The 24,609-nt window shown below is 35.4% G+C and overlaps 4 protein-coding genes across 6 annotated transcripts in view; 3 read left to right on the forward strand and 1 right to left on the reverse strand.

Annotated features, from left to right (window-relative positions):
- Positions 1 to 136: 136 nt before the first annotated feature.
- On the forward strand, positions 137 to 2,220 carry LOC126753376 (putative OPA3-like protein CG13603). 2 transcript variants are annotated; one of them, XM_050464782.1, is made up of 4 exons: positions 137 to 370; positions 671 to 839; positions 896 to 1,038; positions 1,284 to 1,579. In XM_050464782.1, exons 1-4 carry the CDS (start codon positions 229 to 231, stop codon positions 1,421 to 1,423), a joined length of 594 nt encoding a protein of 197 aa, XP_050320739.1. In that variant the 5' UTR covers positions 137 to 228; the 3' UTR covers positions 1,424 to 1,579. The 2 variants fall into 2 exon arrangements, with proteins under 2 accessions (XP_050320739.1, XP_050320731.1); XM_050464774.1 differs by having other exon boundaries at positions 143 to 370; positions 1,494 to 2,220.
- Positions 2,221 to 2,395: 175 nt separating this feature from the next.
- LOC126753412 (putative OPA3-like protein CG13603) lies at positions 2,396 to 3,238 on the forward strand. Its single transcript, XM_050464825.1, has 4 exons — positions 2,396 to 2,531; positions 2,590 to 2,758; positions 2,825 to 2,967; positions 3,027 to 3,238. The coding sequence occupies exons 1-4, from the start codon at positions 2,396 to 2,398 to the stop codon at positions 3,155 to 3,157; spliced, it is 579 nt and encodes a 192-aa protein (XP_050320782.1). The 3' UTR covers positions 3,158 to 3,238.
- Positions 3,198 to 5,553, reverse strand: LOC126753155 (nucleoporin Ndc1). Its single transcript, XM_050464380.1, has 3 exons — positions 4,920 to 5,553; positions 4,241 to 4,863; positions 3,198 to 4,169 (listed from the first exon to the last, which is right to left on the reverse strand). The coding sequence occupies exons 1-3, from the start codon at positions 5,306 to 5,308 to the stop codon at positions 3,445 to 3,447; spliced, it is 1,737 nt and encodes a 578-aa protein (XP_050320337.1). The 5' UTR covers positions 5,309 to 5,553; the 3' UTR covers positions 3,198 to 3,444.
- Positions 5,554 to 6,065: 512 nt separating this feature from the next.
- LOC126753054 (polyhomeotic-proximal chromatin protein) overlaps positions 6,066 to 24,609 on the forward strand; it is a 425,206-nt gene continuing 406,662 nt past the window's right edge. For both annotated transcript variants that reach the window (XM_050464181.1, XM_050464188.1), the window contains exons 1-2: positions 6,066 to 8,127; positions 13,798 to 14,799. In XM_050464181.1, the coding sequence (XP_050320138.1) occupies positions 13,847 to 14,799 (953 nt within the window). In that variant the 5' untranslated portion in view covers positions 6,066 to 8,127; positions 13,798 to 13,846. The remainder of the gene's footprint in view (positions 8,128 to 13,797; positions 14,800 to 24,609) is intronic.

Genomic DNA, 24,609 nt, shown 5'->3' on the forward strand with positions numbered 1-24,609 from the left:
CTCTGTCAACTTCAAGATTAATGTTAATGTCAAAAACTTATTAATTAACTTAAAAACTTGCAAAATGCACCTATTTGTGTTTACCAATTGGGAACTGATATGTTTGAGCGTGCGCGGGTTAAGCAAATGTCAATGAAAAAACCCAAAGGAGTCAGCTGTTTACGTAAATCTACTCCTTGCTATATATTCATATAACAGCATAAAAGTTATTAAAATCCTTTGTGTAGGATGGCGATTGGCGCATTTCCCGCCGCCAAATTGGGTGTTTTGGCCATAAAACAGATAAGCAAACCTATAGCTAACGTAATTAAGAGTAATGCCAAGCAGAGTCCCATATTTCGCAAATACGTTTGTATGCCACCGGCTCAATGTAAGTACATCAAGATTTATAAGTTATCACTTTGCTCCAAAGGTGTGAAACATAAATGAGTGTATATATCTACTCATTGTAATTCATTAAATGTAAAAATTAATGTAAATATATACTTTAATAAACTTAATAAGATGTTACTAAATTCACATGTATGTACATATGTGAAGAGATTGGTTATCCTTGTAAAAAACACAATAACGTCATTCTAAAAGTAGAGAGCACTTTTCAAACTTATTTTTTGCTTAAAATATTATTATTATTTTTATGAAATAAATTGTTGCTTATTTTTTGTTACAGTATACAATTGGGTTGAAGTAAAAACGAAAATGTGGGCGCTGAATTTGGGCAAACCCGTAGCAGTGCCGCCGCTTAACGAGGCTATGGCTATTGAGCTGGGGGCCAATTTGCTTGGCGAAGCCATTATTTTTGTGATAGGTGCTGCAGTACTTATATTCGAATATACGCGGTTTGTTTAAAATTGCATAATACTTAAATAACATGTACATAATTCTTCATTTACAGCCAGTCTAACAATGAAGCGAAAAAGCAAGAAACAATTCGCCAAGAAAAAGCCGAATTAGCAATAACACTGGCTGAAATGGGCTTCCGTTTGGAACGCCAAGATGCACAAATTAGGGAAATGACGCGTGCGCTGGCAGATTTAGGTAATTTTGTTAATCCTAACCTGTGTTCGCTGATGATGCTATGTTGTGTGATAAAGTTTTGTTTGGAATCATTGCACAATTTTTGTTTACCATTTATTAAAATGTTATATCGTTACTATTGTTTGTTGAACCAGACGCCATAGATTGGTGTAAACATTTTAGAAAACGTATTTGTTAACCGAGTCGAATACGAGATTTCCAATTTCAAACCAATACAATTCTATGTTTTGCCTATTTTCTCTCAGGAAAACCAATAAGTAACCCAGTTTTGGCCAACACAACAGACAATAAAGCATCTTCAGCAAATACAGCTGCTGCTGCTGATTCCTCATCGGGCACAAAAGCGCCAAAAAAGTCAACGCAAAGTATTATGAAGCAAGCGTAGACTGGCGAATTTCTCTGACAAATGTGTATTTTAATTTTAAGCGCTCATATATATATATATTTCTATGCAGAATCGCGTAATATATTCAAATGGACCCGCGAAACAATCGCTGAGTACCAGCCTTTCAATCCAAATACTCCCGATCAAACCAATACCGTCGTCAAAGACTTCGATGGTGACTATGATCCGAATGGTGGCCTACTGTACAGAGCATTAAATTTCTTAGAGACGCGTGTTTTTGTTGATGGACGCAAGAGCAAAGAAACCACTCTACCTTTAACCATAAGCAATGACTTCGACAACAACAACATCGAACCGTACGTGCATGTAGAAGCCGAAGCGGTGCAAAAAAATGTTACTACAAAACAGCTTAAAAACTCACAAGCGCAGTGACTAGCCAAAGAGCGTCAATTACTCCAGTTGAATAATGAGCTCGCCAAGTTGGAATATGCAATCGAAACGGCTTCAAAACAAAAATAAAACATCCGTTCTACAGTGTAATTATAAGTTTTTTACGTATTTGTAATTCTTATTTAAAAAGTGTATTACAATTACTCATTGATCAAAAGATGTAAGCGTACAAGTTTTATTTTCCATCCTGCCTGAGGATTTAATTTGCATTTGCGCTTAAAGTGTGATTATTTGTTATCGAGTACATTTAGTTCAGCACTGCACATACATATGTACATGTATGTTTCATACATTCTGGTTGTAAATATTGCTTATTTTGTAGGACCAAAAAGTGTTTTAATGCTTGAAATTTGAATAAAAAGTGTTAATTAAAATATTTATTGTAATATATTGTTTCATTGAAAATTGTGGCGGACAATTAAACATTATCGATAAAACACTAAAATAGATATTTTTACACTTTCCAACTCACCAATGAGCCGGAAAAAATAAAATAATAACAACACAACAAATAGTTGAGACTGTCAGTGAAAGCAGAAAAAATTAAAAAACTTTGTCAAAATGCCCGCCTTACCCGTGTTTAAACTTGGTATGTTGGCCGTCCGCCAGCTAAGTAAATATGTAGCGAATTTTATTAAGCAAAAAGCGAAGGATAATAAAATTTTTCGTGAATATATTTGCATACCACCGGCACAATGTAAGTAAACCGCCGAAAGATTTATGGTACAATTCAAGTTGTGTGTAAACCTTCAAAGGGTACAACAGAATGGAGACCAGAACAATGATGTGGACCATGAAGATGGGCAAACCAACAAATATAAAACCACTGTCAGAAGCGGCTGCCATTGATTTGGGCGCCAGTATGTTGGGCGAATTTGTGCTGTTCTTAATCTGTGGGGCCGCAGTTGTATCGGAAGTTTCACGGTTAGTTGTGCAAACAGAATTTTCACTAATAAATATTGAATTGCTCTATCCGCGACGTAAATGTAGACAAATGCGTTCCGAACGTCGTAAAAGGGATGAAAAAATTCAAGCAGCAATTAATTTAACAAACAATATTTTAAAAATGGAAGAAACGATAGAACATCAGGAGCAATATATACAAGAAATTAGAAAGGCGCTTAAATCTTTAGGTGGGCAGTTCAAATTAAATGCTTCAAATATCTCTACTAATTTACTTATTTCAACTCAGGCAAAGATATTAAAGTGCCAAAGCCGGAGTACTTCGAAAGTAAATTGTTGCGGCCAGTTATTACAACCAGATCGATTGATACGCAAGTAACGGTGCCAACAAGTGACAAACAATTGCAGGTGACAATCTGAGTTTTTTTGTTCCCTGACATTTGTAATTAAAATGTATCGATTACAAAAATATCAAACGTTTCATTGTATTTCATTGTATTAGTTAATAGTTTTAGCATAGTTTTACTTCTCATTGCATAGAAAAAACTTAACTTTATTTCGCACAGAATTTGTATTGACTTAAAATTTAATTGAGTTAGAAAAAACGTACATATTTATATATTACATTACATTCTAAGTGTTTAACCAAACTTAATTTACAAACAGTCAACTCATTGAATAATTTAGCATAAGTTACAAGTTCTTGCTCACGTTTCCACATAGTGCACATAGCACTGCAGCTTCCGCAAATCTTCCGAGTTATCGACGATTTCACGCAGATAGTCGCTGAAAACTGTGCAGATATTGTACAAGCTGCGTTTGACGCCATTTTTGAGTGCGATGAAATTGCGATCCATTTTTCTGCCATTCAAATTAACATTGTTCAATTTATCCAATTCAGTTTTGAGTGTCAGCAATGATTTGATTACTTGTGGTAGCGTTACTTGTACCACACCATATTTGTCTTCCGTCAACGAAGCTGTACAAACACCGGCCAAACCTTGCACTATCCACAAAATCGTTTCCGAGTTAGAGAGTAAGTAAGCGGTTTTAGCGCCCTCTGGTTCGCCAAACATGAAATACAGACCGGGAATCGTACGGAAGGCAGCACGCAAAGTCTGTTCAAATTGTTTCTTTATTTTTTCAACCTGATCATGTATACGCTTGCAAGCTGGTGACATCTTCTTTACCGTCTCGGTATTTTCTTGACTAGTTTCGGTCATCATGCGTCTAATGCCGTAGGTTTCATTATATTGGCGTAGCAAAATTTTTTCAGCAGCTTCGGTAGCGGTGGTAGGCTTAATGGTGGAAAAAAGTGGCGCTGTTTTAACAACTGAAATCTTTTTCAGAGATGCGGCTAATTCCTCGGTAAAGGCGTTGACAAGGCTTAAGCATTGAGAAGAAAGCTGATTCCAATTGTATGGATGCGCACCTAAATGTCAATAAAAATATTTAACTAAAAAACAAACAAAAAAACAACGAATGGATGGTATTTAAGATTACCTGGTACTGACAGTGCAAAAATTTCTTTGCGCCTGGTGTCCATTTTGTTGCTGGACAAATTATACAGATCGCGGGCACCCAAATTCTGCACCACTGGCACTAATGACGAGTTAAGCGCATCCACTAAAGTTATTTCTTCTATACCAGTGCCACACAACACTGGCTTGCGTTCAATAATAAACGTAACTTCCTCCGAAAGATGTATGGCGAAGAAACAATGCATCAGATGCATATTACTTAAAATTTGCGCTGCCAAGATCCAACCATAGAACAAAAGCCGCACATTTACAGCAATAGAAATAAATGATAATGCGCTTTCATCAACATCCAGCGCGAAAACACCAGCAAAATAACGATTTGTTATGCCACCAATTAGCCAGTAAGCTAGTGCAAAACATATTGTAGGCGTGAAGGATTTCAAAAATGAATTGTATAAGGTGCGGTAAATAAGAGAACGAATTCGAATTAGCATTAACTCCTGAATTATGGGAAATTCCAATTCGGGATCAGTATGTAAATTCTCTCTGGTGAAATGCAAGCAAGCAGCGAAAAATCCCACACAAATTAAGAATAAATAACGACTATTTATGCACTTTGTGCCAAAGCATTCGCATACAATATTACTGTAAAGGAAGAAAATTAATTGCCTTGTAAACAATGTGTATTCGCAAGTACTTACCGGTAATCCATGTGCAAAAAACTAGTATAAAGCCAAGCGGTTAAGTAACCAACCAGTAAATGTAGAGTAAAGAACAGTGCTTTTCGTGGCGCTGTGTAGATGAACCATTGGAAACGTGTTGGATAGTAGCGTTTCACAGTGAGAAATGATTTCCCCAACAAAATGCTATATAAGACGACGGAACCAATCAGCGGTAAAATGCTGAACCAGGTATAGAACGAAAACAGCACACTTATTGAACCGCTTATCCAATTCAAAGGATGCAGAACGTGAAAGTTGACGAAGAAAAGGAAAAAGCCAAGTAGCAAATATTGCATGGCTATGCTGTAAGATAGCGCCAGCATGCAACGACGTAAGCACAGCTTTTTACATTCTACTATTAACGACATGTCGTTATCCGAATAAATTTATAATTGTTAAATATTTTACAAATGCGTGGTGCCGAATCGCCGGCTCGTTGAGGTTAGTTTGAGTGTCCTGCTCAATGTCACTTTTTGAATACTTTTCAACTGTTAACCATTAATGTTGTAAAAAACGAGGAAAAATAACTACTTTTTAGTAATATAAACAAAAGTTTTGTTTCTTCACGAACTTTCACAAGCAGCCAATTGTGCGTTATAAGCGCCAATTTACAAATTGCGAACAGATGGTTTTGACAGCTATGTAAGTGCTGACCAATTCAAAAATCAGTTTACAAAAAGTAGTGCCAAATCAGTTATTTGAATTTTGTAATTGTATTTTTTTAAGAATTTTATTTAACTTAAAAAAGAAAATATAAGGAAAGATTTCTCTTCAAAAATTTCACATAATAGTTCGGGTACATTTGGAAGAAACAATAAAACAAAATTAGTTAATATCTAATTGGCTAACCAAGAGTGATTACCACTGTTTCTTGCTTCTGACAATAAACATTTTTTTTTGCAATCAATTTATTTAAATATTTTGCATGTTTTTTGTAGATAATTTTGTCTTTTGTTTTGCTCACATTTTATCACGTTTCGTCAATTCTCGTTTTACTTCCACAATAGATGTCGCAATAATAAAATCCGATACCGAGCAGCGAATAAACGATGATAACGCACGAAGAATGAACGAGCGAGCCAGGCACGAAAGCACGATAGTCAGAAAATAATTGGTTCTCACTTTTGTATTGAATTTCGTGCTGAGTGCTCGTCCGCACAACGGTTACGCGTAAATTTTTTCGAAAGTCTTTGAAATTTGTGCCGATAAATGGTTTAAAAAAATAAAATAAAATTCCAATTGTGCAAAAAGTGCAGGTAAAATTAATATTTTTTGAAAAATAGTTTTCACCGTAAATTTGCATGGCAAATTGCAGTTAAATATCAATAATAATCAAATTGGTGAATGAGTGAGTGAATTTATATGAATGCGAATGGGAAGTAAAATAGTGGAAAGAGAAGAAAAATATTAATAAGAAGAAGCATATTATAGCAACAAATATAAAGTGTGAGATTACGAAGAGAAGAAATTTAGATTCATTTGCGAAAGTGAATGAATTATATTTGAGTTAATTGAACATGTCAAAAGTGTGAAAATTTATAAAAGTGCAGCATCAAAATATCAATGTCTAATACAATAATAAATAAATTCAGTAGCTGATAATACAAGTTTGCGTGAATATGTCGTTGAAAATATTTACATTTGTACGAAAATATAACATGCACATATTGAGGTCATACATAGCAAAGTGGTGTTGAAATCGAAGTGTGCGCTAAAGGGGAAAGTATTTTTGTGTATGTGTGCGTATGTATATCTGCAATACCCACAGTGCATGTATCGCTTGTTGACCAGCAAACGAAAAAAAATAAAAACATAAACAGCTGCTGCGCTGGTCATTAGAGCAGAACACTTGCAAAAGCCCATAGGGCTCACACCGCTGACTGTTGGATCGTCCTTGTGCAAGCATAATTAAGTATTCTCGTGCTCCCCGCTGCGGACAGGTGCTGTACCTACCGAAATATTAATTATTCATTTATTTCAGTTGTTTGATAACAGGCGTGCATAATTAACGATTTCTCGTTAAAAATACATAGAAAGTATGAAAGTGAAATTTTAATGGACACAAAGTGTCAAATATTGTAAGTAGAAATTTCTTATCAACATCACAGTGTGTAGTGAAAAAGCGGTGTACCAGCCCTTACAAATATAAATTGATAGTAATAAATAAAACTAAATAAATTACCTAAGCAGATGCACCAATAAGTATAACGGTAATTTGTGTATACAACTATACAAGAAAAAAGCGTAAACGAAAACGCGAAAAATTAATCATTCCAAGATACAAAAATATACAACAAAACAATTAGAATTGAGGTGCATCGGTGAGCTTATGGCAGAATGTCTGCTGTGCTAATGCTAAAAGCGTAAAAGCGTGAAAATCCAAAGAGCATAGCAGCAGTGGAAAACAAACAGTGTGAGTAGCAGAAGCAGGCAGTCACCACAGCCGCAACATTTTTTAGGTGTGTGTGCTCCACTCACCTACTTTCGCGCGTGTTGCTGCTTTTGTCCATAGTAGTAGTAGTTGTGGTGGTGCCTCCCCCAACACCCAACATTGAATTGCTGCTATCAACCCAATAGCTACAGCAGCGTTGTTGTCGCGTGTTTCGTGGCTCTCCTCTTCGCCAATCGTCACATTTATGAGTTCGGCTCTCGCGTTACGTATCGTTAACTCTCGCTACTATCGGTATATCGTCTTCTTCTTCGGTAAACCAACAGAAAAAAATATTTAATTAAATCAAATAAAGTGAAGATAAATCGTTTGTGCTAGTCAACATCGTTTTTCATTGTAAATAATAAATAAATAAATTTTCTGAGCAATTAACACGAGCATTGAGTTGCTTGAAATTAATCATAAACGGTGCCAATTCATTGAAATATTCAAATTATTACTTGCTTCGTGCGCTGAAGCTCGGAATGCGTGCGTGTGTGTGAAAAAGTGCGAGAAATATTGTCGTCTTTTAATGCTCTGCAATCGAAAATTTTTTATTGATCGCCGTTAATAAAGATGTGTGTGTGCCTGTATATATTTTGAGTTAGTGCGTTCATTTGGTAAAATCGTGTAAATCTCCCAGCGCTTTGTTAGCGTTGTGTCGTGCATCAACACGCAGCAGCAGTTCATTTGCGATGCCATTGTTGTTGGAATATGAAGCGCTTGACTTTTGATTCACAACAATTATTGCATAAACAGGTGAGTGGCGCTGCTATTTGAGCTTATGCAAACCGGTTAAAAATGTTATGTAAACTGTGTAGCAACAGTCATTGAAATGATTTAGTTACGAGTGTGTGCCTAATCTTTTAATATTTTAAGCGATAATAGAGCAAATAATCTGTGCCGTATTGTATGAATAAGAAACCAGTTTTCGCAGTTACCTTCTGATTGTGATTTTAATTTTTTTATTATCTTATTCTTTAAGCTGTAAAGTAAACCTCGTAACAGTTCTCTATAATCTTAGTTCAACTTCGTATACTATTTAGATATTTGTTTACAACCGTCTGAAAGCTCGTTAAACACTGTTGTGAATTTTTTATTAATAAATTTTGGATTCAAATTTTAAAATCTCAAAATCAGAATTAAATATTTATCAGTTACTAAAATATTTAAAAAATATATATCCATGTATTTTTAATTTTCCAATCCGATATTTGAGATTGAAAATTTATTTTTAACATTTTAATGCTACATTTGGTACTGGAAATTTGAAAATTATTTTTAATTAAGATTCTCTCGTTAACAAAATTAACCAAAAAAAAATTAATTTAAATTATATTTCAATTGTATTATTTGCAAACCTGTATTGGCAGCTATCAGCTAAAGCTAACTTTGTGATATGGAAAATGTCAAATTTTCTCAATTATGCCAAAAAATTGAATATTTCCATAGTATACCCTTAGGTTGTGATCACAAAATGTAAGTGCTAAAATTACAACTAGAAATATGTATATTTAAAAATCGATTTTTAATGCCGCTTTAAAGTGTAAATTGTTTCACGGAAGCACCTTTTTTGAATTAACGATTATTAAAATGCATTTTATATGTAAACATATTTTTATTTGATTTAATAAATAAAATTAATCTTCAAACAACTAAGGAAGGGCTAAGTTCGGGTGTCACCGAACATTTTATACTCTCGCATGATAAAGTGATAATAATTTACATATTTACATATTATTTTATTTTGCTGTAAAATTAATTAGATTAGTAGTTCCTGAGATATGGTTTTTGGTCCATAAGTAGGCGACGCCACGCCCATTTTCAATTTTTAAAATAAGCCTGGGTGCAGCTGCCTTCTGCCATTTCTTCCGTAAAATTTAGTGTTTCTGACGTTTTTTGTTAGTCGGTTAACGCACTTTTAGTGATTTTCAACATAACCTTTGTATGGGAGGTGGGCGTGGTTATTATTTGATTTCTTCAATTTTTGAACTGTATATGGAAATGCCTGAAGGAAATGATTCTATAGAGTTTGGTTGGCATAGCTATAGTAGTTTCCGAGATATGTACAAAAAACTTATTAGGTGGCGGGGCCACGCCCACTTTTCCAAATATGCCCCTCCCTAATGCGATCCTTTGTGCCAAATTTCACTTTAAGATCTTTATTTATGGCTTAGTTATGACACTTTATAGGTTTTCGGTTTTTGCCATTTTGTGGGCGTGGCAGTGGGCCGATTTTGCCCATCTTCGAACTTAACCTTCTTATGGAGCAATTTTTACTCAAGTTACAGCTTGCACGGACGGACGGACAGACGGACGGACTCGTCACCCTGATCACTTTGGTATATATAACCCTATATCTGACTCTTTTAGTTTTAGGACTTACAAACAACCGTTATGTGAACAAAACTATAATACTCTCCTTAGCAACTTTGTTGCGAGAGTATAATTAAGATTATGTTGACAGTTCTCTTCGATTATAGACTTCTTCCGACCGGCCAAACTGTTCATAAATTTGAGTGTTCTGCGTCGTTTGCGCGAAGCTATTCGTAACAAGTAAGGAAGGGCTAAGTTCGGGTGTCACCGAACATTTTATACTCTCGCATGGTAAAGTGATAATCGAGATTTCATAATACGTCATTTACATATTTTTCAAATACCGTATTTTTGTAAAGTTTTATTCCGCTATCATCATTGGTTCCTAATGTTTATACTCGTATTATACAGAGAAGGCATCAGATGGAATTCAAAATAGCTTTATATTGGAAGAAGGCGTGGTTGTGAACCGATTTCACCAATATTTCGTACATGTCATCAGGGTGTTAAGAAAATATTATATACCGAATTTCATTGAAATCGGTCTAGTAGCTCCTGAGATATGGTTCTTGGTCCATAAGTGGGCGGCGCCACGCCCATTTTCAATTTTTAAAAAAAGCCTGGGTGCAGCTTCCTTCTGCCACTTCTTCCGTAAATTTTAGTGTTTCTGACGTTTTTTCATAATCGGTTAACGCACTTTTAGTGATTTTCAACATTTGGGATGTGGGCGTGGTTATTATCCGATTTTTTCCATTTTTGAACTGTATATGGAAATACCTGAAGAAAACTACTCTGTAGACTTTGGTTGACATAGCTATAGTAGTTTCCGAGATATGTACAAAAAAATTAGTAGGGGGCGGGGCCACGCCCACTTTTCCAAAACAATTGCGTCCAAATATGCCCCTCCCTAATGCGATCCTTTGTATCAAATTTCACTTTAATATCTTTATTTATGGCTTAGTTATGACACTTTATAGGTTTTCGGTTTCCGCCATTTTGTGGGCGTGGCAGTGGGCCGATTTTTCCCATCTTCGAAACTTAACCTTCTTATGGAGCCTCTATCTCTATTTTTACTCAAGTTACAGCTTGCACGGACGGACGGACAGACAGACATCCGGACTTCGACTCTACTCGTCACCCTGATCACTTTGGTATATATATAACCCTATATTTGACTCTTTTAGTTTTAGGACTTACAAACAACCGTTATGTGAACAAAACTATAATACTCTCCTTAGCAACTTTGTTGCGAGAGTATAAAAATGTCATGGAAAGCATTTTTTACTTTAAAGTCGATATAATCCCTTAAGTTATACACATTTTTTAAACAATATGTTAGTTTATTTTCTCGCTTGCCTTGAATGAGATGAAAGTATACATGACCGATTGTTTTAATGTCATTTTCCATGGTTTATCTTACAATTCGGTATGTAATATGTACGAGTAATTTTTTCTAGCAACCTTTTTTCTTATTTCAAGCACAGCATATGTAAGGGACGTTTCTGTTTCAAAATTTTCAACTCAGGCAGAAATCCTGTAATGCATATACATATAACATAGTATATACAGCTGTTGACAGCTAATTAGAAACGCTCCCTTTTTTTAGGTGGCTGATGAGTATAATGATAAAAATTTTTGTTATGTATACCGTTATATATATTCCTAGAAGTCTTGCGTTGTACGTGTTACTCTATTTACTACTAAATTCGCTCAGTTTTGTAGTTGTAAAGTTAAAGTTCTTTTAATTTTTTCCCAAATAGTAAATGCCTTGATATAGAAGGTGACTTAAGTGCGACAGCTAATTAGAAACAGTTTTTTAAAGAACTAAAATACCGCAAGGTGATAAATTTTATTAATAATATTACTGATTTATAGTAAGCGTGTGTTTCAAAGTTGTGGCTTAAAATATGTATATTAAAATGTATTACTCAAGTTTTTTAATGAGGAAAGGCTACAGCTGTACACATGCCCTAAGTAATTACATTTTTGACCTTCATCAGTGTGGAAAGATGTGAAAAGAAATTTCGAATAAGGTCAAATGCTCAAAAAAAAAAAATTGTTTGGAATGTACTTCAGCATATACAGAATTTTTAAACTATTTTCAATACAGCACGTAAAGAAAAAACTCAAAAAACTGCAACAGAATAGACCGCTGAGTTAATAATAACTCGCAAAGAGACCCAAAAAATAGTTCCACTGACATTCTACATGAAATTCAAGGCGAATACAATTTTCAAATATCCAAGAAAACAATTTCCCTGCGTTTGGTCGAATCTGGACTCAACGACATGGCAGAAACGACACGCAGACTCTGCCAACTCTCATTGGTCTAAGACAACAAATCAACGGAGGTATGTATGTCATTTGGAACGATGTAACAAAAATTAATCGCTTACGTCCTGATGGTCGAATAATTCAAGAATTTGATCCTCGCTATATTTCACGCGTAGTTGAGTATGGTGGAGGATCAATCATGGAGTGGGGATGTTTTATCTGGAATGGTGTTGGTCCATTTCATAAGACTGATGGAATTTTAATCAAGGAGAAATACGTCGACATCCTAAAAAATGTCATGTTGCCATGGGCTGAGAAAAATTTGCCTGTTATAAAGAAGATAACAATTCAAAACATACGTCTAAGTTGACACAAAAGTTTTTTAATGAAAATTCTATCAATGATGTGGAGTGGGAATCGTCCAGCCCAGACTTAAATCTTATAGAACATCTCTGGGTGATGTTAAAAGAGCCATACGCATCAAAAATATCCCAAATATGGATGTTCTTTGTGATGAAATTAAAACGGCATGGCAAGCTACACCATTGGTGCGCTGTCAGAGTCTTAAAACGTAACTTCGGAATCGATGTGAAGCAATATTAAAGTAAAAGAGATAACCAACAAAATACTAACTGAAAGTAAGCAAGAAATGTTTGTAATATCATTATTTTTGTTGATAAAATTTTTTCGTTTCTAATTAGTTGCCGCACTCAAATCGTTGATTCCACATGTTTTTTTTTAAATCTTCAAAGCAAAAATGAATTTGAAACAAAATGTTTACTATTTGAGTTTAAGTTTAACATAGGTTTCAATAAAATAAGTATACGTGATTTATTGGAAAATAACATCTTTTACTTCAAAATAGGTGTCGTTTCCAATTAGCTGTCAACAGCTGTATATATATATTACCACGAAATGCTTATATGTATATACATATATGGTAATTAAGGCACAAACACAAGTGTTTAAGAAAATGTTTGGAAAAACTCTTTGAGTGAAGAGAGATGACCTAATCTCTGTGTCTGTCAACGGTGGATTAAAGGAAATGTAGGCAATTCTACACTCCAGAAGAAACAACCACTTGTGTGTTCGTCCACGATGCACACACTTGAAAACATATGTAAATATTTTTCAAATAAGAACTACAATAAAAATAAAATTGAGGCGTTAACGCCAATGGCGCATACCGCATACATATGTGCATGAATGTCATCCTGGTGTTGAAGGCAACATTTTTTACTGACTCATCGAAATTTCACAAAATCAATGTATCGGAATAAATGTTTGGAATAACCCGCACTGATTGAAGATAATCCGAAATTTAGTCATCACTGTGCAACACTTGAAAGCCGATGCTCAAGCAAAAAATTACCTGCTCCGGATTAGAAGGCCAAATAGGGAATGAAGAACAACAAACATTTAATGAAAATACACAAATGGTATATTTGTTACCCTTGCAAGTAGGCACCTAAAAACAAACATATATACATATATGCATGTATGTATATGGGCGTGTGTAGAAGCAGCCATCGCTCGTACGCTCAACGAACCATGGGTGTGTGAAATGGATGGTCGTGTATGTGTGTATGTGTGGCAGGTAGCTGATGTTGATGGGTAAACTATTCCGGACGCCTTCTCCGCAAAATTTAACAGTTCATTGAAAAGTCACAAAAATTAATGGATTCTTGAGTTTATAAGTGAGGATGATATGTGTTAAATAGGCTAAATAACCAAATGAAATTGCATAAATAAATGTTCTTTGTTTGTTGATTGATGTGCTAATAGTGTTTAACTACAAATTAATTAATTTTTATTTCCACTCTTTCTCGTTCGTTTCAGAAAACATTGTGTGTAGTTCTCATACTCAAGTGTAATTTGTGCATTTAGAATGGCTGCCGCTAGTGCTGGCCAACAATTGCACCAGCAGCAGCAACAACAACAGCAACAGCTGAATCACTCGCATCATCAGCAACAACAACAACAAGACATAGATGTAATTGGATTGCGCCAATCATTTCAGCAATCAATGAAACAACAACAACAACAACAGCAGCAGCAACAGCATGCACTGACATTGCAACAACAGACGGTGCTGCAGCTGCCACAGCAGCAACAGCAACAACCGATGCAACAGCATATACAATTGCAATTGCAACACTTAAATAATGGACAACAGCAAATGTTGCAGCACCAGCAGCAACAGCAACAACTGCAATTACAGCAGCATGCACATCAGCAGCAGCAGCAACAATTGCGTGCTGGGAAATTCACCACGCGTGTCGCTTCCAATTCGCCACTGTTCACGCAGCAGCACCTGCAGGAACAACAAAAACAATTGCAGCAGCAACAGCAACAACAGCAGCAGCACCAACAACATTTACAGCTGTCACGACAGCAGCAACAACAAAATCAGCAACACACGCTGTCGCAAACGATGTCCACTGGCTTGTTAAATGGCGGTGGCACCGTATTTGCTGCAAGCAATGGTGCAACACGCAGTCAGCCAATGAATATTTATCAGCAAACACAACAAAATAATGTAGCAATACAGCAGCAACAACAACCGCAACAACGCTTGCAACAACATCAAACCCAACAGCACTCACTAAAAGTGAATAATAATGTTGTGGCAGCGCCACCTACAATTGCCTCACGTCAACATATTACCATAAGCAATTCCCCTTCCACTCATAATGTGAGTGTTGGTGCTGCATCTGCTGCCACTACGGCAACAACTACAAACTCCACCGTAGGGCAGCCAAGTGCTGTCAGCGCTACTAATGCTAATTTGGCACCGGGTTGGCGTAGACAGGCCAACAACGATGAAATCATCTATATAAGGTGAGTACACATTTCAGTCGAAAGGTTAAAGCTCATAATTAAAGCTTGTTATATCTTCAAATATAATTTAATTAATTTGGTATTCTTACGAACGCATAATTTTATATTCCGCTTATAAATTTCTTCCTCTACTGAAAAGGAGGAAGATATAACCGAGATATACAAAAACTTACTATCCTTGCTTTAGGGCACTAACCTATGTATACCACAGTGTCCAGCCCGTTCAGTTAAACCCCGAGCGGCAGTAATGTTTTGAAAACATGGTCATACAAAATGAAATTTAGTGAATTGCTTTACTTGATTGGCATATCAAAGGAACTTAGATGATATTAGTCAGGAATTTCTACAAATGAAAAAACTTTACAGGCAGCGTATTTTCAACTTCGACGCTCATATAGCTTCACATATGATCTAGGACCATTTATTTCTTCTTTCTCAGATTCGAAAAGTGGCTCGCTGAAACAAGATTTCCATAAATCAATTTTTTTCTTCAAAAACCGTTATTTTTCTATTACTCCAAAGCTTCACATTCGTTTGAAAGGCATAACCTTGAATTTCAAGAAGTCTTATCGTCTGGATCTTTCCTGGTTCTTCATTGCAAGGTGCTTCAAACTCTTCCTTGCTAAATCCGCACTGACCTAATTCAACAATTAGGCGAAGAAATAAAGACTAGAATTCATTATTTTAACGATGCCCTACAATCACGACCGTGAACAACCCGAAACTTTTTTGGACTTACGTTTACAAGTCTATACCCCTTAACTCCGCACACAAGCAGGAATATTACCAAAGCATAGAGCAGCAACAAGACCCTCAAGTTGCTAGCCGGCAGCGCTGGGGTAGCTAGCCCCTTGCAAGGCGACTGATTACCGGTCTTTAAATACGGTCCTAATATGGTCGCCATGTCGTTAGGTTGCAGCTGAAGAAGATACAGTCAAGTTAGAACACCGCACTCCGTACTATAACAGGATTATTCTTGCTGTCCCCCGTCGAACACCTCCATGGAGAGACCCGCATACTTTCGTTTAAGAAGCATAGTGCACTCCTGTCTAAGCAGCTTATGCTGGGATGTTTTTGCAGAAATCATGCTTGTGCGATAATAACACCTCTAAACTCATTTCACACACTCTCCTTTGGATTCCAAATTGATATATGTATATACTTATATATATATTATATATATAAATGATCAGTTCGACGAGCTAGTCGCTTAAGCCATGTCAGTCGGGCCGTTTGCCAGTAGACAATATACCATACCACATACCTGTTTCTCAGAGATATACATACAGATGTAGATGTAAAATTTTGCACACGTCTTTTTCAACCAGGAAGGCGCTCATTTATTTATCGGAGCATATACTTAGCTGTCATACAAACTGACCGATCAAAATCAAGTCATTGTATGGAAACTTTTTTATTTGTTAAGGGTATTGCAGTTGGTACAATCGAAGTTTTCCTGTTTTACTAAATTATAGCCATTTAATAATTTTCGTTAATTATATCCAATTAATTCTGTTGCTCACATTAGAAGATGATTCTGCTTATGTTTGGAACAAAATATTAAATGGCCGAATTTGCTTAGGACAGCCTGTCATTCGATTGCAATACTGCCTCACTACTACTCTACCACCAGCAGTATGGCATCTGCTCCTTCGATTGCCCCAGTGACCAACATTCCGCTATTAATCAACTATTATGTCCAATTACTCTATTGGCATGTCTTAAAATGGCACTAATTTGCTGTATACCCTTGTCTGAACCCTCCGTTGCGTAACGCTCTTAAGGCCTTAATCCCATTTGTGAAGCATGTAACCTGAGATATTTGCGCATATTCATACGTATGCGTCTATTGAATAATCAATTAATATTTGATGACAGTGAGATTGTACACTTGTTGGTGTAGACACGTGTGTTTATGTACACAATTCGCCTTTTCGAAGCGTTATTTGTAGTGCATGTGAATTATACCCGTTATGCGTTACCATTATTTCTACACAGTATATGGTATACTTAAATGAAGAGGAAGCCCCAACTAGCTAGTTACGGGAAAAAACAATGCTCAAGGCATTTTTTCATACACACTTCTGTGTGTTGTTTTGTCTAAGTTGCATTTTATGTAAGTAATTATCTTTCCAATCGCTTAAATGGCGCTTAATACATTTTGACAAAAGTCACAAAAAATAGCACATGTGCGAAGTGATTTCAATTTTTTCACAAAAAATAAAATTTCCAATATTAAATTTTTTCCAAGAATTAAATTCATATTTTAATTTTTTAAATTTTTTTTCTTATTATTTTTTTATTTTGTTTTTAAACTTTTTTTTTTTTAATTTCATTTTAATTGTTTGTTTTTTAATATAAAGTTTTAGTAATTTTTAATTTTAACTGATTTTTATTAATTGTTTTTACTCTAACTTGTTTAATTTTTTTTTGGAGAAAAAATTATTTATTTTAATTTTTATTGTTTTTTATACATTTTTTTTGATTAATTTTAACTGTTTTTCATTATTAAATTTAATTTTTTTTTCAAGAATTTAATTTGTTCTTAAAATTTTTTTTGTTTTAATTTCAAATTTTGTTTTCTTAAATTTTTATTTACATACATACATATGTATGTACCGTTTTATTATTTTTTTAATCTTTATATTTATTTTTATATTTTATTTTTTAGACTTTTTATTTATTTATTTTAAATATTTTCCCCAAAAAAATGTTTTAATATTGATTTTTAGTAGCTTTTTAAGTTCGTGTTTTTTTAATTTAAATATTTTTTATAATGTTTTTTTATTAATTTTAACTGTTTTTCATTATTAATTTTTTTTTAAATTATTTTTGTTTGAATTTAAAATTTTAACTGTTTTTGCATTATTAAATTTAAATTTTTTTTCAAGAATTTAATTTTTTCTTAAAAATTGTTTGTTTTAGTTTCAAATTTTATATTTCTTAAATTTTTATATATCTATTTTGTATTATTTTGTTTTTTATCTTTAAATATGTTTATTTTTGTTTTTTATTTTATTTTTCAACTTTTAATTTATTTATTTAAAATATTTTCCCCAAACATTTTTTTGATTTTAAATTTTAGTTTTTTTAATTTTAACTGATTTTTTAAATTGCTTTTTACTTTAATTTGTTAAAGTTGTTTAATATTTTAATTTATTTTAATATTAAAAAGAAAAGTTTCTTAATTTTTTAAATTCTTTAAATTGTTGTTTGCAAAAAATTATTTTTTCTCCAAAATAATTTTGAGCACTTTGGCAAATTGCCGGCAGCTGTTTTATATTCGTTATACAAACAAACTCGTTTTATGAACGCATATGCACACACACATACAACGTGCCTCAAAGTAAACATTCGGAGTCAACTAGGAGCACCGATGGGTGTGTAAAACATATTCAAGGTGTGTTTATTCATTCGACGAATTCATCTTTATTTCATTGGCCTTACAGTTTTTGCGCGTGCGAGCATACAAAGTATGTATGTGTGTCTGTATGTATGTAATATGCACATAAAACCCAAATACAAGCGCTCGCATATTGAAAATAAAACCACTTGGTTGCTGCTCACCCATTTCGCCGTGTTTCACTTCATGTTTCATGAGTGTTGTCGCTTGACTTCCAACACGCAGCCGCATTCATATTTTCCCCCGTTTTATTGTGCGATTTAGGTAAACATGCATTTTGTGCTTTATTTCGTTTTTGTATGTACATATACATACATATATTCTTCCCGAAGCATAAACTACACGAGTAGTATCGGCCAAAAGCAAATATTTGCCTTTGGTATCTGATATCAAGTATAATTACAAATAACTCATAAGCTACAATAACGCAAAGCTTTTTTCCAACACAACATCTTTTCAACATTGGCTTACATACATACAAACTTATGTGCGCTATCTACAGACATTGTTTACATTATGTTTGCTGTTTGGCTCGTTGATTGCTTGTACGGTTGTTCGATTATTTGCCAGTGTTGTTGGGCAAATAAAAGTTGCTCAACACATACATACATACATTCAATATAGTATGTGCGCACGTATATGTTTGACTTGTTAAAAGTGTTGCACGATCGAGTGCCTATACGGCAGCCATATAAACATCTGCTTTTTTAGCTGCCTGTCAATTGCAAATGCGGTAGTAACGCATGCGCGAGGCATGTAGCAATAAAATTAACACCGCAAACAAGTCAAACAGCGCCAACACGTAAAACAACATATCGACATATTTCGGTGTCACGAATTTGTAGGGAGCTTTTGCAAATGCTTTAAAGTGTGCACTTTTATTGGCAGCCATAAAGTGTTTTTGTTTTTTGTTTTTGTTTAGCGTTTCAAATCGAACGCTAACGAAATTCCACGAATCTATTTTATCGTGCAAGCAAATATTTGCGTTATTGGCTTAAATTAACAACAAATGGTAGTCTAATTCCTATCTTGAAGTTCTTCGAACACAAATAAGTCATTCCTACTGATTATACAATGTAGCAGGCTCCAAAATACATACATACATACATGTGTACATACGTTATTTCTACGGAAATTTGTACTACCAAGTAGCTGTCAAATTATGGCACTCCATCTTAAACGTTAATTGTGAATACTTCATAAATGCCAAACAAACAAATCTTATTTACCACACAATGCTGATATGTCACTTTCATTATGCTGAGCATATACAGTAACTCGCAATAGTATTTAGCATATCAGCATTTTATGGCCCATTCTTATCTGCAAGTAGATAAACACACAATTATTTTATTATTAATGTATCAAATGTGGTAGCTTGCTGTACTAGCGGGTATATTATATAGTATATTAAGTTTGAGCTGTATTATTTTGATAGTTTTGTGTGTTGAAAGTTTTAAATTTATGTAAATGTTATTAAGTAAACCTAGACGCAAATGAGGTCGTGAAAATTAGAACACTTTGTTTGCTGTATGTATATGTATATGTATAACAAACTAAATTCTAACTGTTGTACAAATATATCTTGCTAAAACTTTAATTTGCGTTAATAGCGCTTGCTTAAGATACTGACCGCTATACTATCGAGGAAATTCGCAGATCATGCGACGTGGTTTTGTGATGAAAATGAATGATTTAAGTAGACAGGCTGGAAATTCATGACGTATAAAATTGGATTTTTTACTGAAAATAGTTACCAACGTGGCATTACACCGTTTATAGCGATTTTTCGACTTTTCGACACCATTTTGTAGTATATTTTGTCTCAAAATAGAACTCTGTCTATTACTATTCCCTTGAATACTGAGAACAGCTAAAAGTCGCTGAGTACCCAATCCGCGAAATAAAGTGGATTTGGAAATAATACGCAACAATTTTTCCTTCGCTTATATAAGGTTATCAAATAACTCCCTTTCGCTTTTTTACTCTTTATTCAATGCTTTATAAAAAGTGTTACAGTGATCGGATTTAGTTCAAATATGCGCCGTTTCGTTGGATAATCTGTTTCCATCTAGACGGCAACTTCATAATACCCCCTCCTAGAAGCCCCCCTCCTTATTTGCGAAAAACTCGGACAGCCACTTTTCACAAGCCTCTTTTGAGTTCAACTTTACACCAACAAGGGGGTTCGCCATGGACAGGAACAGGTGCTAATCACTTGGCGCTATGTCTGGGCTATATGGTGGATGCGATAAAACCTCCCATCCAAGCTCCCGTAGCTTCTGACGAGTCATCAACGAAGTGTGTGGTCTGGCGTTGTCCTGGTGGAACACTACACCCTTCCTGTTGGCCAATTCTGGACGCTTCTGGTCGATCGCCTGGTTCAAGCGGTCCAGTTGTTTGCAGTAGATGATAGAATTAATTCCAATCCCACCAAACACACAGCAAAACCTTCCTGGCCTGGCTTGGCCAATATTTGGGACGATTCACCGGCCTTCGATCACGACCGTTTTCGCTTGATATTGTCGTATGTGATCCATTTTTCGTCGCCAGTCACCATTCGCTTCAAAAATGGGTCGAGTTCGTTCCGTTTGAACAGCATATCGCAGGCGTTGGTGTTTTTTTTTGTAATTTTTGAAGCATCAAAAACTTTTTCAAATAATTTTGGTCAACGCTGTGAACTTAACAGTCCTTGTATAGAATTTATGTTCGTCTCGAATACGCAGATACGACTATCAGTAGAACTGGATTAATTCTCTACTATGCTCATATGACGTGTACCAAATTTAGCCATTTACGACTCGTCTGTCGCGTAGCCCGAATAATGTAATGTAATCAAGCCCAGCAACGAAAATGGAGTTTTATTAACAGTCGAAACTTATTTTCATCTTTTGAAGCTAGGTCGGTTGTGATGTATAATATATGACACCTCGCCCATAGAAACGGTAAGTTTTTTGAAAAGTACTTAGTTGTAAGTATTCTTACAAGATACTGATCACTATACTATCGAGGAAATTCAAATTGTTTTGAGTGTTGAAGTGAAGTAAAAATGAAAGTTAATTTTCATGAAGAACTAATGTGGAACTATAAATCATAATTATCGCAATTTTAAATTGAAAAAAATTATCGCGTGCTGATTTGGAAGTATTTGAAAATCGTTCTTCGAAACCAGATAAGTAAAAGTGGCCCTGAAAACAGCTGCACTGGAAGTTATTGAGAATTGAGTTCAATATGTACTTTATAACGATACTAAACAATAAACGCTTTATGTTCGGAAGTGTTAAGGTAAACTAGATGAACAGAATATTGAAAAGTACGCTTCCAAAGAAGAATAAGAAGGACACATGAAATATGCAAACCACTTCATTATACGAGTCGGCAAGTCGTTTTGTGGACAAGCCCAGCACTAAAAAGTACTTTTGCATAACTTTAAACATTTCTGCTAACATCCACAAACCATTTTCAATGTCACGAATGTCTATTTAAACAAACCGAGTGCAACCAATAAAAGCCCATTGAGTATTCATGTCAATTTCAGATTACGGATCGAAATGCGTTTGCCGTTGTCAAGCGAAAAGGGTTCTTCTCAAGTACTTGCAAATCACCACTTACAAATTCATGGGAACACCCACCAACTGTCGCTTAATCACATACATATTCACAGCTAACTTTGTATGACGGCAACAAATGTGGGCAAATAACTGCAAAACACAAATCCACTTAAGCATCAGCTTTATTATGCACAACTGAATTTGACGCCAACATTTCTTAATCTACCATTTAACATCAAAGAAACTCCCTTTTCTGCATTAAATGTGACGTAATTTGCGCTTTTTCATACTTCGAAACTGAGGCGGCTGTCAACAATGCGACACAGCCTGTGGTAGTGGCCTAGAAAAAGGCGTTGTGCGCATAATTCCGCAACGAAATACCGAACCTTTCCAGGTCACGGCGCAATGAAGCAGCCTGGCAGGCAAGGCGGGCAAGGCAGGTTGCGCACGCTGGCTGCGAAAGACAGTATGCAGCCAGTATATGAATAGTGTTGTACGCATGTGGCGCAGTTAAGAAAAGCGAGAAAAGTCATAAATCATGTTTATGCCACTAACACAACGTTAATGCACAACAATAACAACACAACCAACTCCGGTATGCGTGTTGGGAATTGTGCTCGAAATTTTATAGTGCCCAACAGTGTTGCTGCTGCTGCTGCTGTTGTTGTTGGTAGCATTCGTGGCAAGCGTAACGAGAATGCCTGGCGCACGGTGCCACAAACAAATCTCAAGAATGCGGAATAGCTGTGACGAGCCGTTTATTTTGCAGGCGCATTAGCAAGAGTCCAAGCAACTAGCCACATGCATACATACATACAAACATACAAATAATTCATGTTGCACGGTACTTTATGTTGACGCAGCTGGTAACGCGTAGGCAGTTCAACATAAGCGTATAATTTCATAATGTGCCACAACTGCTTGCTAGCAGTTTTTTATGCCACACTCAATGCCCCTCGTTTTCGCTACACGTCCAACTTGCTTCTTTTGGTTAATTTTTCTTGTGTTTTCTGCTTGATTGTTTTCGGTTTTTGTATTTGTTTACTTTGCCAGTTTTGCTGTTGGAAAATCTTTGCCGCGTAGGTTAAACGTGACTCTCCCAACGTACGGCAAAACTGAGTCCCAAGTAGTGACACAACAACAGTTACCAGAGAGTTAGTGCGAAGTGTGCGCAGCAAGATTCCTTTGTGTGCCGAAATGTGTCCAGAAGTGCTAAGAAGCGCCAAGCTACATTAAACTTTGCAAATAAGGAGTGGGTGCATTTGCTATAAATTATTGTTGTTTTTACTCGTAATAAGTTTATTTGCTCACACTTTTCGTGGCAGTGTTTCAAGCTCCACGCATGTTAGTAGAAAAGTTTCTGGATACCCAGTGCGTTTGACAGCGTTGTTTTGTTTTTATGTTTGTCGTATACACATTCAAGGACACTCCGTTAGCTGTTGGTTTCGAGTGTCTTATTGTACACAAAAATTTCGCACTTGGCCATGAAGGCTGTTGGTAATCGCTTACGCTGTTGTGAGGTATTTCCTTTATTATTGTTATTTTCTCTGCAATTCACATCAGGTATTACTTTTTATTGTTTTTTTTTTACACTTGGAAATTCTCTTACGGCGTCTCACAGCTCAGTCGTGTCACATTTACCATTATTAATTTCCTTTTATGACTTAACTTTTTAACTTAAGGTTATGTGTACACCTGAACATACTAAGGACAGTTTTAGGCGAGTTTCTAGTAGTGGGAAATGGCATGAGAATAAAACATAAAATTTATTTCTGTATATTTGCAGCTATTCTAGCTTCAGTTTCTTCCACTAAGCAGTTCATTGCTTTATGAGAATAAAGCATTAAGTAAATAATGAGGAGTCCAGATAGTTTCTGTGTATACCAGATTGATTCAGGGTGACCTTCGAGTTGAAATACCTAAGTTGAACTATTTATAGAGCTAGCATTAGTAGTTTTAAGCAGTTTCGCGTTTGGAATAAGGACAGTTAACGGTTTCATGTTGTTTCCTGTTTTGAACGCGGCTGCAAAGTCTAAAAATAGTTACAATATGGAAACCTCCTAGCTTTCATGGTACTTAACTGGTAGTTGGAAGCATCTTTCTAAACAAGAGTAAATAAATGTTACACGAGAACGACACAGAAACATTCGAAATAGTATTTTTCAGTTATAGCATTCAAGACTTTTCTCTATTGGGTTTTCATCTCCTCAATCGTGTCAAAACGGTGTCCCCACATTGACCTCTTGAGTTTGTTGACTAGCTGCGGAGCCAAATCAGCCCAATACGTTGGTTATGGAACGATATGAGGCAAGTTTTTGGCAAAAAATGTTGCGAAGAACGAATGATAGTATGACTTGTTGTATTATCGTGACCAAGGAAGCAAAATTCACCCATTATTCCGCCGGTTTCAGACGAATAGCTTGATACGAACAACACTTAACTTGAATTATAGTCATTGTGGACATTTTGACACGACGAAAGGAATTCATACTAGTGCTCCTCATTTCGATAATGACTTTATCTTATATAAGGTGATTCATTTCGAGGTTCCCTACTTTTTTTTTTTTAAGAAAAAGCACATAAACTTCCAATTTAATGGTTAATGTTTATTATCATTCGAAATAGTAGTCTTTGGCATTTATTTTTTGAAGATTATCTCTTTCAAAAGTTGGTCGCGGCTAAGTCCCACCCGTTAAGTTCAATTTGATATCATATGGGAATTATCTGCTCATTGAATTGTTTTCTCAATAAATCCATTGATTGATGCGATGTGTGGAATGTGGCGCCGTCGATCACGAGCTTCAATTTCAGTTATCAAATAGTAGTTGGTTATTATGGCGCGATAATTGGTGCTCT

The sequence above is a fragment of the Bactrocera neohumeralis genome, chromosome 2 (assembly GCF_024586455.1).
Source record: "Bactrocera neohumeralis isolate Rockhampton chromosome 2, APGP_CSIRO_Bneo_wtdbg2-racon-allhic-juicebox.fasta_v2, whole genome shotgun sequence".
Taxonomy (NCBI): domain Eukaryota; kingdom Metazoa; phylum Arthropoda; class Insecta; order Diptera; family Tephritidae; genus Bactrocera; species Bactrocera neohumeralis.

Excerpts from the sequence above, each read along its gene's own strand:
- LOC126753155 (XM_050464380.1), bottom strand. The coding sequence starts at position 5,308 with ATGTCGTTAATAGTAGAATGTAAAAAGCTGTGCTTACGTCGTTGCATG. Across the intron at positions 4,864-4,919 it reads TTTTTGCACATGGATTACCG|TAATATTGTATGCGAATGCT; the intron begins GTAAGTACTTGC and ends CTTCCTTTACAG. Across the intron at positions 4,170-4,240 it reads TTTTGCACTGTCAGTACCAG|GTGCGCATCCATACAATTGG; the intron begins GTAATCTTAAAT and ends ATTGACATTTAG.
- LOC126753376 (XM_050464774.1), top strand. The coding sequence starts at position 229 with ATGGCGATTGGCGCATTTCCCGCCGCCAAATTGGGTGTTTTGGCCATA. Across the intron at positions 840-895 it reads CTTATATTCGAATATACGCG|CCAGTCTAACAATGAAGCGA; the intron begins GTTTGTTTAAAA and ends CTTCATTTACAG. Across the intron at positions 1,039-1,493 it reads GCGTGCGCTGGCAGATTTAG|AATCGCGTAATATATTCAAA; the intron begins GTAATTTTGTTA and ends ATTTCTATGCAG.
- LOC126753412 (XM_050464825.1), top strand. The coding sequence starts at position 2,396 with ATGCCCGCCTTACCCGTGTTTAAACTTGGTATGTTGGCCGTCCGCCAG. Across the intron at positions 2,532-2,589 it reads TTGCATACCACCGGCACAAT|GGTACAACAGAATGGAGACC; the intron begins GTAAGTAAACCG and ends AAACCTTCAAAG. Across the intron at positions 2,759-2,824 it reads GTTGTATCGGAAGTTTCACG|ACAAATGCGTTCCGAACGTC; the intron begins GTTAGTTGTGCA and ends ACGTAAATGTAG.